Source organism: Acomys minous (assembly GCF_964271855.1).
Source record: "Acomys minous genome assembly, chromosome: 9".
NCBI classification, from domain to species: Eukaryota; Metazoa; Chordata; class Mammalia; order Rodentia; family Muridae; genus Acomys; species Acomys minous.
This window is the reverse complement of record NC_140490.1, coordinates 51,196,042-51,211,758: the sequence shown is the minus strand read 5'-3', so window position 1 is coordinate 51,211,758 and position 15,717 is coordinate 51,196,042. Positions and strand designations below refer to the sequence as shown.

The window sequence follows — 15,717 nt, the reverse complement described above, 5'->3', positions numbered from 1 at the left end:
GAACATGTAAGAAAACGCAAAGACCATTTTTAAGCCACTTTAGCAAGAGACGGCAATCAGCACACATTACACACACTCTAGGTCAACAGAAGGCAAAAGCCAAATCCAAGATGTCAAGAAAAGGAAGCTGTTCTTTTTCCAGAAACAGGCCTTTCTAAGTAGCTAACACATGCTTGGTGCTCATTAGAGGGGGCAGCGCTTCACTTGTGCATCCATGAGCATTACCCAGGCTGCACCTAAACTGAGCCGTGTACGACCAGAAGGCACTTCCTAATCACCCCCTTACGACACAACCCCAGAGATGCACGTCAGTGTCCCCAAGATATGCAGATTTTTCCAACATGGCTACACCAGGCATTCTGATTAAATTATTTTACTGGGTGGGGTGAGGGTGAGGAGGTTGCATTTTGAGCACCACAGCAAGATGACTATTTCTACCCAGTTAGTAGACCAAGTGACGTGGACAAAGTACACAGGGAGGGCCTGCAGACAGCCCATGAAGTCACGGGCTGTCAGGACGAATGCACCGGGGTCCCACAGTGTTTGTGCCACAAGTCGATGGCCTTGCTCACAATGGCGTCTGAGCTGTCCTGAGGAATCTGTGAAGAACAAATGAGTCCAAGTGAAATTCCCGTGTTTGTTTCTTCTCTCATCCTCTGTCGCAGACCTGTTTCCATAAGAGCTTCCTGTTTTTGGAGGTTGACCGCAGATGTGAAGTGATTTAATGCTCCTAGGGACACACTGAGTAACCCTGGTGCCAGGCAGCCCTGCCCACTCACACTTAGCCCTGGACAAGTACTCAGCTGCCTACGGTTCAGCACTGATCTCTAGTCAGGGAACAATGGCCCAAACTCACAGAGCTGTTCCCAGGGTGACAGAAGATAGCCCTCACTTGGCACATATCTGGCACTGTTGGCCTCTAATTAATATAATGACAATGATTCACTTAATGAACACATACACATCCCCTTAGCTCTTATTATTTACTGGGACACACTTGACATGTTAGAGCTGGGTAATTGGGGTTGGGGGGGGCATGGATTCTGAGTCTGCTCCACAGTGTACTCACTCTATGCAGGCTCAGTCTCTTTACTGTTTCCCAGGGAGAGGAAGGAGGAGCTGAGCCACTGAGGCCTTCCCAGGACACACCAGTACTCAGGCACATTAACCAATCCAGCTAGGATCACACTAAAGGCAGTTAGGGCAGGGAAAGCCTAAGGAACCCCAATGGTGCTCACATGCCTCAGGTTCCTGCTGGGCTCCCTGGGGATGAGACTCCACCCTCAGGAGGCATGCTGCAGGCAGAGGGCTTGCCATGCAGACCAACAGCCTCCCAAGAGAAAAAGAAAAAGAACTGTTAAGGAAAAAGAACTATTTCTTCTTGCCAGGAGTGGGGTGCTTGGCTATAATCCCAGCACCCTGGAGGCTGAGGCAGGGGGATTATTGAGAACTGGAAGCCAACATGGGGTATATAGAGATTGCCAGGCCAGTGTGGGTTATAGCATAAGTCACCAGCTCAAACCAACCACAACAAAATGCTTCAGGAGAGTAACAATACACAATAGGACAGTTGGCTTGCCAAGCTGCCTTCATTTCCAGAACCCAAGTCTAAGGAGACCAAGTACTCACGTTTTCCAGAAACTTTGTTATCTTCTCTGCACTGTTTAGTGCCATGACCTTTATCTTAAAGGTCAATAATATTTCTACCGCTACAAAAACTAGGATCTTACAGGATCCGCTTATAACTTTATCCCAGACCCTACAAAACAGAGAGATCACCAAATTAGAGGACTTTAGAGCTGATGTTACCTAGACATCTCAGATTATAAAATAAAACCAAATTACACTCATTTTAAGTGCATGTTTCAAAGAATAACTCTGAAATAATCAGTACGAACAACATGACAAATAAACCTCTGAGCAGATTCTAGATAGAATAGTGTTACATTTACCTCTAACGCTTCCTATATGCTGACTTCCTTTCTTCAAAACAACATCACAAAGACCTGGAGTTGTGGACTCAGACTGAGAAATACTCTTAACCTAGTGGTTCTCAACCTTCCTAATGCTGCGACAGTTCCTCATGTTGTGACCAAACCATAAGATTATTTTTGTTGCTACTACATAACTGTAATTTTGCTACTGTTATGAATCATAATGTAATAGCTATGTTTCTGATGGTCTTAGGGGACCCCTGGGAAAGGGTTGTTTGACCCCAAAGCAGTTGAGATCCACACGTTGAGAACCACTGTCTTAGCATGTGTCTCAAAGTGAATGGAGAAGCAAAGTTTGTCTCTGGTGACCTTCAGCTCATTTGAGGCTATCATGAAAAGTCTAAGAAACGCAAAGGTGTCCGTCCGTTAGGATCCAACACCTGTCTGGAACGGAACCACTCAGGCTGCTGCACACTGTTTCAGACACAACTCCTGAGGCCCACAGTCTTCATAGGCATGTATTCAACAATAAGGAGACCACATTTCAGTTACAGAAACTGCTAGGAAACGTAGCTTTGAATCGCTTTCTTGTTCTGAAGCCAACTCCAACTTTGAGGGGTGATCACATGAGGGGCCAGGATCTCCTTCCGACTCCACACTGCCGGTATGCAGTGGGGGACACGTACCTCTGTAAACTGGACTCGGGCAGGCATCCCGCGAAGCACCTTTTGAACCAGAGATCATAAGGAAGTTTGGACACTGCAGAACACGTCTTCAGGTGACTCAGCAGCCTACTGTCTTCCAGATTCAAGTACTGTTCGAAAGCCTTGGGCTAAAGATTACATAGCAAGTGATTACTTGTTTCCTGTAACAGAATGTCAGGTGTCATGCTACAACCTATGATGAAAAAAATGTACATGCTGAGTAAAAGAAAGTGCTAGAAAACGCGAGGGGTCAGTCATAGCACAACAGTTTGGGGTCAGTGGTGACAGTTCTGGAACTGAGGGCTTTCTCAGGACGTGCAACTCTTTCTGTGCTCAGCCCATAAGACAATTACCAGACAAAATGGAACGACTGTCACCCTGCTAGCGCCCTAACCAGATCCGACAGCAAAAGCCGAGTCCAAAGCAAGAGTCAGTTACAATGGACACCTACGAAAGGCGCGTGGCGATACTGGTGATCTGAAGCAGCCAATCATACAGAGAGATGGAAAGGGGAAAGCTGGGTGTGGTGGCGCAAACCGCTAATCTCAGCATTTAAAACTGTGTGACAATGACGGAGTCTGAGGCCGGCCTGGGCTACATCGGAGGGCCTGTCTCCAGAAGCCAAAAGTTACGAGCTAGAAAAACTGCCCCTCTGAGATTAAGAGTACTTGCTGCACAATCAGGGGACTGGAGTTCAGATCCCAGCACCCATATAACAAGGTAAGCATCCTGCATTCCTGTAACCCTGGCTCCCAAGAGAAGCAGAGACAGGAGGATCTCAGGGGCTTGCTGGCTTCCAGCCTAGCCGAGAAAACACAAGCCTTTGTCCAGGTGGAGAAAGATAGGGGACTCTCAACCCCCTCTAATGGTCTACACCCACTGCCCCCCCATGCACACGTGCACACACACGGGCACGCAAACATGAGGATGTCTATATATATGTCTGTGCACCATGTGAGTGCCTAGTACAAACAAAAACCATAAGAGGGTATTGGAATTCCTGGACCTGGAGTTCTAGATGGGTGTGAGCTGTCATCTGGGTGCTGGGAATCAAATGTAGGTCCTCTGCAAGAGTAACATGTGCTCTTAACCACTGAGCCATCTCTCCAGTCCTGCCCCCAACTCTAAATTCTTCACGAAGTAAATAAAGGCTTCTACGCTCCCTCGCAGCAAAAGACACGGTCATACATGCATACACTCATGCAAAAAGCAAGGGTGTGTTTGCTGTTGGGGTGGGGCTACTAGACATAATTACAGCAAACTCATAAGAGGAACACTGAGTAAATTATGGAGGAAAGGTGATTTTTCAATGAGAGACTGTCAATCTGAGTTACAATCAGAACCGCCTAAGGATCTGAAACATTATAATTCTAGGCCCCACACCTATTTAGACTCTGATTTAATTGAGAAAAGGTAAGGAGAAGTTTTTAAAATCTCACGAGTACTAATGGGAAGTGACCAGTTTATCTGAATGAATCAAGAAGTTCTGCAAATACTGAGCTACAGACACACAAACAACAAGGCAGGCCCTTGTTGTGAGTAATGTACTTCATGTGTTCCTATGTGTGTGAGTGTACATATGTTCAAGCTGGAACAAGATGACAGGAGCCCTGAGGTCCACCAGGTCTGGCTGCTCCAACTCCGGACCGGAGGTTACGTGGAAGAGGCAAGCTTCTGCCTCTAGGCCTTCCACACAAGTGGGCGGACAGAAGCCCTAGCTAACTCAGAGGGACCGTCCTAGATAAGCCAGTGGTTCTGGACCAGGATCGGGACTACTCCGAGCAGGTGAGTCCACATGGAGACCCCACAGTCTCCTTTATGCCCTAAAAGCAGACCTTACAAAGGAGACACGGGCCCATTCCATGGGAAACACTTCCTGGCCTTCTGCAGAAAACATTTGCCAGCAGCCACTGCTCAGAGTCTGCTCATCACAGCAACACCAACCAGAGGAAGAGTACTTCTGACACTGCTTAGTCCTCAATAGAAAACAACAACAACAACAACAACAACAACAACAACAACCCCAAAACCTCACCAGCTGAGGTAAAGAATCCCGGTACTTGTGATTTAACTGTTTCATGAAGCATCGAGTGATCCAGTAACAGTCGACGCTGTCTTCCACCATCTCCTCCATGGCGTTAGCAATGGCAAGAAAGACTTCATCCTCCGGCTCCTGGAAGATTAATAATGAATCTCAAGAGGCAGGCAGCAGAAGGGAAGACATATTTCTTTACTGCCCCCTGCATCCTCAAGAGGCCACACTAATAAGTCAGTGCGGGATCAGATGGCAGAGTGTGTCAGTGAGGAGATTCATGGGAGTCAGCACGGCTGAGCAACAGCTGGCTTTTGTGTGGAGTCTGCTGCAAACACAGGCAAGGCAGGGTCTCTCTCCACCCAGCCAGGCCCCATGCTAGATCAGGGTTCCTTCAAGGGGTGTGATGACAAAAACCATTTTGGAATGTGTCAGTACAGAGGGACTCCAAATGGGCTCACAAAACATCTGATTTATGTCAAAGCTTCTACACATACTTTTAGAATCCTGTTCTACTTAAGTTTAAACATCATAGAATCAGAATTTTAGGAGAAGAATGACATTTATCAAATCTGTTAATATTCAGACATGAAAATAAGCCCTTGAGTAATTTTCAACGGAGGAATATTATAAAACAAACTCTATTTCAAAAATTATTTTGTTTTCAAACATTGCCATTAACACTAAAAACAAACAAACAAACCAAAAGAAACCTTACATTTTTGCCTGGGATTTCATAGGTTAAAGGAAATTAAGACATACCCTTCTATTCCCCCTGAGAAGCCCCAAGTTAAACGAAAATTCCTCTTTTAACAAAAAGCAGCCCATGCTTAGGCTTTTCTTCAGCTTGTTGATATCCATAAAACGTAAGGAGTTGCAGAGTTAGCACTACTAGGAATGTATTTCTCTCAACAGTTTACCACAATATTGCAGCACACAGAAGGAGAAAGGAGGAAAGGAAGTCTCCTCTCCAGGCCTAGGCCTGGCCTAGTGACTCTGCAGGTTGCATGTCACTGCCTGCTCCCGATCCGTCTGCCGAGGCAAGGGAAGACTAATGTCCTTCACCCAGCTGTGCTCCAGCTAAGAACTCACAAGCTCGTTCTAGCAGATAATAGCAAAAGAGGGGGCTGGGTGCGCCGGCACCGTGTTCAGACAGCAAGCGCCCCTGACACTGCAGGGAAGGTGTCTGGGCTCAGAGCACGGCCCGGTGGGCAGGGATGAGATGGGAGTCATGCCAGTAACTTAGATTTAGATTCCTTATACTACCAGAATAGCTAACCTTACCCAGCACGTAATTCAAGAACTCACAGCCCTTCTAGTGCCTCAGGCCTGCAGGTTCAGCTGCTGGGGAAGCTAAGGGAGGAGGACGGCGACTGGGCAGCTTAGTAAAGGTGAGACAGGGACAGCAGGTGGGCTAGAGATGTGGCACCCAGGAGGCCACGGATTCAGTCCCAGAACCACAGAGCCCATGTGGCACTATCAGTGTCACAGTGCTGCCTCTGAGTGACAGGAAAATGAGCCTGTCCTAAGAGCCACTTAACATTTGGACTTTTGGCCCGCTTCATAAATGTAACCGTAAGAGTGAACGGATGGCCTTTATTAGCACTAATTTGTCACAGGCACTCTATCATTAGCTTCCTACATCTATAAAGATACGTAATAAGTCAGATGTAAAGTAGGTCCCCTGTGTTTTGAGGCAGGGTCTCACTACGTAGCTGGTCGCAAGCTCCAGACCCTCCCTTCTCAGCCTCTAAGGACTGGGGTTAGAGGTGGTGACACCACACCTCGTTCAAAGCTCCATCTTCACTAAAAACAAGTTCTGTAGATAATCAAAGATTGCAAGTAAATCCTTGCCTAAAAAATTCACTCTGCTTTAGCCAAACAGAGAAAAGCCTTCGTTAAACTACCTAGACACCTGCAGGAAAGCAGCTAGAGGTGGCTGGCACCATCGGCACAGACAGGAAAATAAGCCAGAAGCGAATGCCTTAGGACAGTGGGAACTTTTTAATATCAGCAACTGTCAGAGGGAAGGCTCAAGTGAACTTGTAATATGGGGTAGAAATTGAACTTATCATTGCGAACCCAGGATTGTATTATTATATAGAAAGATGTACACTAATGTACAGAGGATGGTGTGTAACTCAGCAGAAGAGTACCTGTCTGCCGTGTGATGCTCTGGGTTTCAGCACAGCAGCACAGTGTCTATGTTTTCCTATATAAATGCATACATACACATACACACACACACAAACACTATGTATACATATACATATGTGGGTGTGTAGTGTGTATGTGTATATAAAAGAATGAGAAACAAATTGGCTGGATGAATATGTATAGATGTATATACATACTCATAGGAAATATATATATATATATTTCCTACTTCTGTCTACTAAGAGAGCCTCAAAGCAAACAGCCCAGGAGAACAGAAACAAAGGCTCAGGCCAGAGCTGCAGCAGAGGAAACAAAAGCTGATCCTGGGGCATCTTTTTGGGCCAAAGTCTCAGGAAACACTTGAAGCAATGAATGTATCAGACAGACACAGGTGTCAGATGAAAAGGGCTCTACTAGCCAAAGCTAGAGCATTCAACATTAAAAAAAAAATGGCAGTGAAAGATTGTAGGCCATTAACAGACATCCACACTGACATCAATTAAAAAAAATGGAAAGGGAAACTCTTACAGATGGAGCCAACTAACAGAGCAGGAAGAATTCAGAAATTTGAGAATCACCATTTGGCGATCAGAGCAGTAAAAACATTTTAGGCAACAACAACAACAGGATGGGTATTTATATGCCCCAAAATTCCATGTGGGTGGTACCTTTAATCCCAGCACTCAGGAAGCAGAGGCAGATGGAGCTGTGTGGGTTCAAGACCAAACCAGCCTGGTCTAAGTCACAAGTTCCTGGCCAGCCAGGTTGACAGAGTGAGCCTTTGCCTCAAATTTTCTAATTAATTAATTACATAGTAAAGGTAATATATAAATTGTATATAAATAATTGTATATAACCAATAAATATGTGCTGTTTAATGTATTTATATGTATAACATATTTACATATTATTTCACATAATTATTATTTATATTTATACTGTAAATAATATATGACATATAAATCATATGTACATAAATTTACATATAAATAGTATATAAATTATATAACATAATTTAATGTTTCCATATATATATTTGTGATAAGCCATGTGGGTGCTGGGATTTGAACCTGGGTCCTCTAGAAGAGTAGTCAGTGCCCTTAACCACTGAGCCATCTGTCCAGCCCCACTGAAAGTTTCTAAGACAAAACATTACATAATGGAAGCTAGCAAAAATAAAGTCTTAGAGGCATGGCTCAGTGATAAGAGCTCTTGCTTAGCATTCATGAGGACCTAGGTTCAAGCCACACCTCTGCAAACACATTAACAGACAAAATCAAAAGTAATTTTTCTTTGGTTTGATTTTTTTGGTTTTTCGATGTAGGTTTTCTCTATGTAACAGCTCTGGCTGTCCTTGAACTTGCTCTGTAATCCTGGCTGGCCTCGAACTCATGGAGATCCACCTGCCTCTGCCTCCCAAGTGCTGGGATTAAAGGTGAGCACCACCACCTCCCGGCAAATGGCTCAGCCGTTAAAGGCTAAGCTCACAACCACAGGTAATTTTAGAAAAGGGGTTGAGTTAAATGTCAAGGGAGAATGACCACTCACCAGCGGAAAAGAGGGACTTCGAGGCAGCTTCCCAGACTCAAGCTGGTACATGCGAAGATACACCTCAGCCTGAGGGGTGGCATCACTGATGAAGCGAACTACTGTGAGGGCATGAAGAACATCGGAGTACTGATCTTTGCGATAGGCCATCACCTGAGCATGAGAGTCGTGATGGGGAGGCAAGATCCCTACACAGAAAGACAGGACAGGAAAGGGGCAAATGCTGAGACACCCACCCAAATCCCTCCTTTAGCCGAAAGAATCCTGTGAGAAGCGGCCCCCACAGCTGAGACTCACACAAATAACGATCATGTAAATTCCCTTTCAAAAAGTCACACTCTAACAATCTTGTGTGTTCAGAGCTTTGCGAGCTGGTACATCATTGATATTAGAGAGAAACGAGACGGCACCACAAAAGCCTTTAAGCAAGCATGTGACATAATTTCAAGACAATAACCACATCAACCGTAATGATGGCTTGACTCCACTCATGGACCGCAGCCGAGAGCATCTTTAGCTCCTCAGGCCCTCTCCATTTCTAGCACTTGGCCTCCACATCTCAGAACAGCTTATTGAACCCCTTTCTCAGGGAAAACTCATGCACAGGATACCCCATCACTGGGGCAAAGCAGGTCCGTGGTCTTCGTCAATAAGGATATCCTCCATTTCTTTGATACTTTATAGTCATGACTTAAGTATGTTGCCTGCTCATTAGGCTTTAGAATGAGTGTGTGTGTGTGTGTGTGTGTGTGTGTGTGTGTGTGTAGGTGTGTGTGTAGGTGTGTAGGACGACTTTGAGGGATCAGTTCTCACCTAACTTTGTGTGTGTGTGTGTGTGTGTGTGTGTGTGTAGGTGTGTAGGATGACTTTGAGGGGTCAGTTCTCCCTGACTCTGTGTATGTGTGTGTATGTGTGTGTGTGTGTGTGTGTGTGTAGGTGTGTAGGATGACTTTAAGGGGTCAGTTCTCACCTGACTCTGTGTGTGTGTGTGTGTGTGTGTGTATACTTTGAGGGGTCAGTTCTCACCTGACTTTGTGTGTGTGTGTGTGTAGGTGTGTAGGATGACTTTAAGGGGTCAGTTCTCACCTAACTTTGTGTGTGTGTGTGTGTGTGTGTGTGTGTAGGTGTGTAGGATGACTTTAAGGAGTCAGTTCTCACCTGACTCTGTGTGTGTGTGTGTGTGTGTGTACACTTTGAGGGGTCAGTTCTCACCTGACTCTGTGTGTGTGTGTGTGTGTGTGTGTGTGTGTGTGTGTGTGTGTGTATACTTTGAGGGGTCAGTTCTCACCTAACTCTGTGTGTGTGTGTGTGTGTGTGTACACTTTGAGGGGTCAGTTCTCACCTGACTGTGTGTGTTTGTGTGTGTCTGTGTGTCTGTGTGTGTATATACTTTGAGGGGTCAGTTCTCACCCGACTCTGTGTGTGTGTGTGTGTGTGTGTGTGTGTGTGTGTGTGTGTGTGTATGTGTGTGCACACTTTGAGGAGTCAGTTCTCACCCAACTCTGTGTGTGTGTGTGTGTGTGTGTGTGTGTGTGTGTGTGTGTGTGTGTAGGACGATTTTGAGGGATCAGCTCTCACCTTCCACCTTTAGGTGGGTTCTGGGGAATGAACTCAGGCTGCCAAGCTCGCACAGCAAGCACTTTTACTCACTGTCATCCCACTGGCCTCCCTTCTTTATTTTTAATAAGTAAATGGCATCGTGACAACAATGGGAAGACCGCTGGCCATGTCTTCAGTGGCGCTGGGCTCCAGTCTCAGGTCAGCTAATCCCAGGACTTCCCAGTGTTTCAGTCTATCACAACAATGTGGGCATTTGTGTCCTCATCTAGCAGAGGCAGGAAATGGGACAGAGAAGCCCAACACCGAATGTTCCCTGGAGAATCAGAGCCCCAAGCACTGTCCTAAGAAAATGGACTGTCGAGTGGTACCAATGCATTGTTAAGGCTCATCTTGATGTAAGCAATTTTTTTCACTTTATTTCTTCCAGCCCCATTAACCTAATGAGGATGTACAAATCAGAGACTCTGGAGTCAGGACTCCTGGGTTTGAGGTCTAACCACAGTTCACTGACTTGAAGATCTTCAGAAATTCCCCCTGTCTCCTATGCCTCAGCTTCTCCCCATCTGAAAATCAGAGATAATAATACCTAAGTCCACAAGCTGCTGGGATGACGAGACAAACTCATAAAGTGCTCAGATGAGTGTCTGACACATGCATGTCATGCAAGTTCACTTGACTGTGACTCCCTTTGGCACAAAACCCCACAGACCAATTATTCTAAAGAATGTTCTGGGAAGCAGCAGCTAGACAAACTCAACAGTCTTCAGCCATAATACATGCCCAAGGGCCCTTCCCTGATGTAAACCTGATGTTACCCCACTGACAGTAAAGACAGTTCTCCCTTCTCCAAGCCCAGTGTTCTTGCCAGATGGCATGGCCACCTAAAGTGTATGCTTGAGCGGAACTGATTTTGATGGCCACAAAATTTCCATGTAAGATTTAAGAAAGAGAAAAAAAATATTTAAGAAAGAAAAATGCTATGGGGAAAACTACAATAGTTGCCATTGCTTTTGCAGGTAGTGACCACAGAGACCCACCAGACACCTGAGCGCACAAAGGCTTCAGTTCAGGAACAAATACGATCTTCTCTACTGCCACCAATAAGCAGACACTCCAAGAATAATCAATAATATATTTCTGCCGAAGTCACCAACCTAAAGGCTTTTTACAGTGAGCAGTAATTGGCCCTCCTGGGAAAGACCCAACAGTCAGCAAAGAAGCTAAGCAAATCCTCCTTTTGAGACTGTAAGATGACAAAGGATCCCACTCAATACATGTGAAATTAAATCCCTCACCGCCTGGGTCTCATACCTAGAAGCACCTTCCAGACCAAAGCGCGATACATGGATGGGAGAGGGAACCTCTGGCTAAACGTGCAAAGCTTCTCGATGTCTGAAGAGAGAGAAAGAACAATTAGAAACATCTCGTGGCCTCACAGCACCTGATAGTGCAGGCCCATTTCTTAAAACTGCAAGTCTAGCTCAGACACGCCTTGAGGAGAAAGGCATCACATGATGAGCAAACTTAGGAACGGTCTCATTCCTAAGCGGGTCTTCTACAATCAAGTTATCCACAAGAGCACTTTTGCAGCACCGAAATGCACTTTGCATATATTGCTACATCCCCTCTATGTTAACATTACTTACTAAATATAGGCCTGGGTGGGGATACATGCTGCTCGGTGGTAGAGCACATCTTAGCACGTGCTAGGCCCCAAGTTCCATCCCAGCTCTGCCAACAATAAGAAGCGCCTGTTTGTTTTTATGCTATGGTTCTGTTTTACTGTGAGTCACAATAGCCTTTATTGTTGTTGGCTTAAGATGTGTAGTAAAGGATTATCTTCCACAAAAGAAAATCACACCCAGGGTTCTTGTAGGGTTTACCTAGAAACCATGGTGATACATCTAGAAATTGAGAGGAAATATATAGGCTTAATTTCTTAAAAATAGTATTGACTTCTTTTTAAGGGTAAGGATGTCTTATGTATCCCCTGGCTGCCTGGAACTCTCCATGTAGACCAGGCTGCCCTTGGACTCAAAGAGCCACCTGCCTCTGCCTCCTGAGTGCCAGAAAGTTTTGCATCACCATACTCAGCAGTGTCAGTTTATAAGACGTTTTGCAAAACCTTCTGCCCCAGTGAATTTGAAAAACCTTCAACTCTTCTCAAATTACACCACTCTGATGTGTCCATTTCACTTTAAAAAAAATATGTGTGTATACACACACACACACACACACACACACACACACACACACACACATATATATATATATACATATATATGTATATATATCAATCAAATGATAAGCGCTGCTTTGAGTCCTTTAAGGTAATGTTCCCGGTAACTGTAAACCAATAAGGTTGTGTAAGTGAGACGAACCCAAACGGTCATCTTTCAGGAGGATTTCCAGTGATTTCTTTTCTTCAACTCCTCGAAACCCGACTTTCTCATAGTAGACTGAACGAAAGTTCCTCTGAGAGTCGTCAGTCATGTTTCATTCTTAGAGGGTTTTTTTTTCTTTTAGTGTGCCTAAAACCAAAGAAAAAAGAATTTGAAAGACATTAAGTGATTTTTCTCTGCCTTTTGAATAAATAAATCACCTATCCCTAAGCAAGGAGCATTAAATCTTTAAATCCACACAACCCTAATCCCACCTTCTTATGTACCTTGGTCAAAGACAAGATATAAGTACGCTGTTCTCCAAGCTACTGAAACAGATGGCACAGAATGAAGGTGCTAGGGTTCTTTCCTTATGAGAGCTCCTAGCATGATGTAGCCACTGTAAATGTTCAAATAAAAAAGATGAAATGGAAAACCAGGCAAGTTATGTCATGTCAACAGGGGGTTAGGTAAGCAATGGTATCTACAATGATTCTGCCTCCAGTTTTACAACTAGTCTCACTAAGTGGCTCAGGCTGGCCTCGAACTCTTCCTGGGTGCTGGGATAAAAGGTGTGGACCACCACTCCTCGTCCAAGATACACATTATTATTTTTCTAATAAGAGGAAACCCAAAATGTTAACAACAGTTATCTTGAGTTATTAGGATTCTAGGTGTCTTTAATGTCCTTTGTTTTGCTTAGCTGTGCTTTCTAAAATGGGCAATAGGTCCTGCCCTTATTTTTCTTCTACTGTAAACACAATTCTTCCAAATATAATTATCAAAACATGAAACCTCCAACAGATAAACTACATTAACGTATAACCAGAAGACGGTTAGGAATGTAGACAGATGACCAGATGACAAGTGTGACACCACATTAAACCCGCATGAGCGCTCAGAGCATATCAGAGGCCCCACCATTCGTTCAGAACAACTCTCATGATTCTACTGGTGAACCCGGAAAAGATCAAAATAGGTTAGTGAAGAAAGCACTAAAAATGCAAATATTCTTCCAAAGAATAAAGTTCTCAGCTACTAAAAGCCCCCCACCAAGGTAGGCGGATTACTTGGGGATGTGGGTGGGGGTGGGGGGGTCATCTGAACAGATTCTGTCACAGGGAAAATTAGAATTCACTTTTGAAAAAACGATTTAGAATTTAGTGTTGCTTTTAAATTTAAATGCTTTCTTAATAGCTGTTTTTAAAAATCCAAAGCATTAAAATGCAAAGTCTGGAATTTTTGGGTTTTCTTTTCTGTAATAGCAAAGACATCGCCCCGAAGGACTTGCTGTCAATTCCTGACAAAGTGCCTTCCACCTGCAGGAAAGGTGCCGGCACCCGGTGAAGCCCCAGGCCCCGATCTCCCGACTATGTACGCTTCACCTCTAGCAGTGCAAACGCGCCCGGGTTCAGACTAAGAGATCCGGGGAGGCATCGGAGAGCAGACCGGGCACGCGGAGCCACCGGCAGGCAGGCGGAACGAGAAGTGTCGGGCCGAGTGAGCGAGGGGAGCAATGCCACCGGACACCGCGCCGGACTTCCCCGCCGCTGCAGCACGCCCTGCGTCGCCACTAAGCCGTCACCGGACGTGACGTTGCACAGAATACTCGTGCGCAGAAGGCATGGGCAGGAAGCTCCTCCCACACTCCGGCGCTTAAGCTGTAAAGCCCGGAAGAGCTGAGCGGTCTTTGCGCGCTGGTGCTTCAGTGTCTGCCCCTCATCAACAGCCGTTTACTCTTGATCCTGAGACCCTGATGATCGTCTGCCCTTCTTTGAGGCCGTGCATGTTTAGAGTGCTCTTCTCCGGCCGCCTTGGCCCTGACCAGTTGGGACCGGTATACCCCCAGCCAGTGTTTTTTCCACTTCGCTGGGTGAAGATTATCCTTGGTTTATTGATTACACCTCACTGCTTCTCTCAAACGTTCAAAGTGTCCACGAGAAAACAAAAAAACAGTAAGGCCCCAGCTATTAAGAATTCAGTGACGGACAGGAGAGATGGCGGTTAAGAGCACTTACTACTGTTGCAGAGAACTCTGGTTCAAGTCCCAGCACTCACGCGGTAGCTCACAACCATTGGAACCCTAGTTCCAGGAAATCCAAAGTCCTCTTCTGATTCCTACCAGTACTGGGTGCACGCATGGTGCACAAGCACGCAGACAATTTTATACACATAAATATTTTTAAACTTAGCGGTCTTCCAATGGTTAAGGAAAGATAAGCAAAGCTGTTTGTTCAGAGTTTACTCAGAGTTTACAGTGCGAGAGCGGTAGTTGCTAACACTTACCTTTTGGCAGCAACTCAGTCAAACCTAGTAGACGGCCAGGTGCGCAGCCAATAGAGGCTGCTTGCCTAGGGAAGCTGAGCTGCTGGACAAAACTGGGACATCCTGTGTGATTTGTCATGGAATGCATATTCTTTGGCGTTGGCACTGAGTTGGAAGCAGGTACTAAATTAGGGAACTATTGGGAAGATGTAACTGTTTAGGATAGACTGCTGCTTGGCGTCTTGGATGGTTAGTCACAGTCTGGCTTCCCACAATGTTTCAGAAAAGGAGCTACTTTTCTATGCAAGTTGTTGAGTCACAGTCTACGTTATGCATGGCCAGGCCATTGTCGTTGTGTCATCAGCTCAGTTAAAATATAAAAATGAGAGGTGGAGAAATGGCAAAATGGTTAGGAGCACTGGCTGCTCTTCCCGAGGACCTGGGTTCAGTTCCCAGCATCCTCATGGCAGCTCACAACTCTCTGTAACTCTAGCTCCAGATGATGGATGTGCACTCATGTGGTGCACAATGCACATGCAGGCAAAACGCCCATACAAATGTCTAAAATGTATGTGTGTGTGTGTGTGTGTGTGTGCGTGCGTGCGTGTGTATGTATGTAATGAAGTTAAAAATACCATAGTACAAACTTGACCTCATTGTTAGATTTAACAGATAGAGTGCTCGTTAAACATTAAAATGAACCCTTTCAGTTTCTGCGTTTATTTCATAGGTCCATGGGCTCAAGAGTACAGCAATGCCTGGGAAGGTTTAAGCCACTGTGGTTTAAAAGCAACCTTCCACAGAAACCGTGGTTCGGGGATGTGCTTGCCCTTAAGAGCCCAAAACGTAACAGACTCTTATGACACCGGCTCAAATTGGAAAGTTAGACATCACAGATAGATGAATAAGGCACACCGTGTGTAAGATGGGTGCAGAATTCCAAAATGGAGAGTGTGTGACGATTGGATTCACACATCTGTGCCGCTTCCAGCCTTGCCTGCCGCCACCATCTTCGCTTCCTCAATACTGGGGTACTCGGCCTTGCTTAAGGAGCCCGTTAGGGGTGGCTTACTCCAGCTGTATTTACCTCAGCTGATCCGAGGGCAAGTCATAACGTATGCAGTCTCCTTTTTGCC

At 45.4% G+C, this 15,717-nt stretch overlaps 1 protein-coding gene across 2 annotated transcripts; it reads right to left on the bottom strand.

Moving 5' to 3' along the window:
* Window positions 1–357: 357 nt before the first annotated feature.
* TBC1D7 (TBC1 domain family member 7) lies at window positions 358–13,887 on the bottom strand. 2 transcript variants are annotated; one of them, XM_084794590.1, is made up of 8 exons: window positions 13,688–13,887; window positions 12,317–12,454; window positions 11,247–11,327; window positions 8,376–8,563; window positions 4,674–4,811; window positions 2,621–2,766; window positions 1,630–1,759; window positions 358–599 (listed from the first exon to the last, which is right to left on the bottom strand). In XM_084794590.1, exons 2-8 carry the CDS (start codon window positions 12,426–12,428, stop codon window positions 513–515), a joined length of 882 nt encoding a protein of 293 aa, XP_084650716.1. In that variant the 5' UTR covers window positions 12,429–12,454; window positions 13,688–13,887; the 3' UTR covers window positions 358–512. The 2 variants fall into 2 exon arrangements, with proteins under 2 accessions (XP_084650716.1, XP_084650715.1); XM_084794589.1 differs by having other exon boundaries at window positions 12,317–12,466; window positions 13,702–13,887.
* Window positions 13,888–15,717: the final 1,830 nt, after the last annotated feature.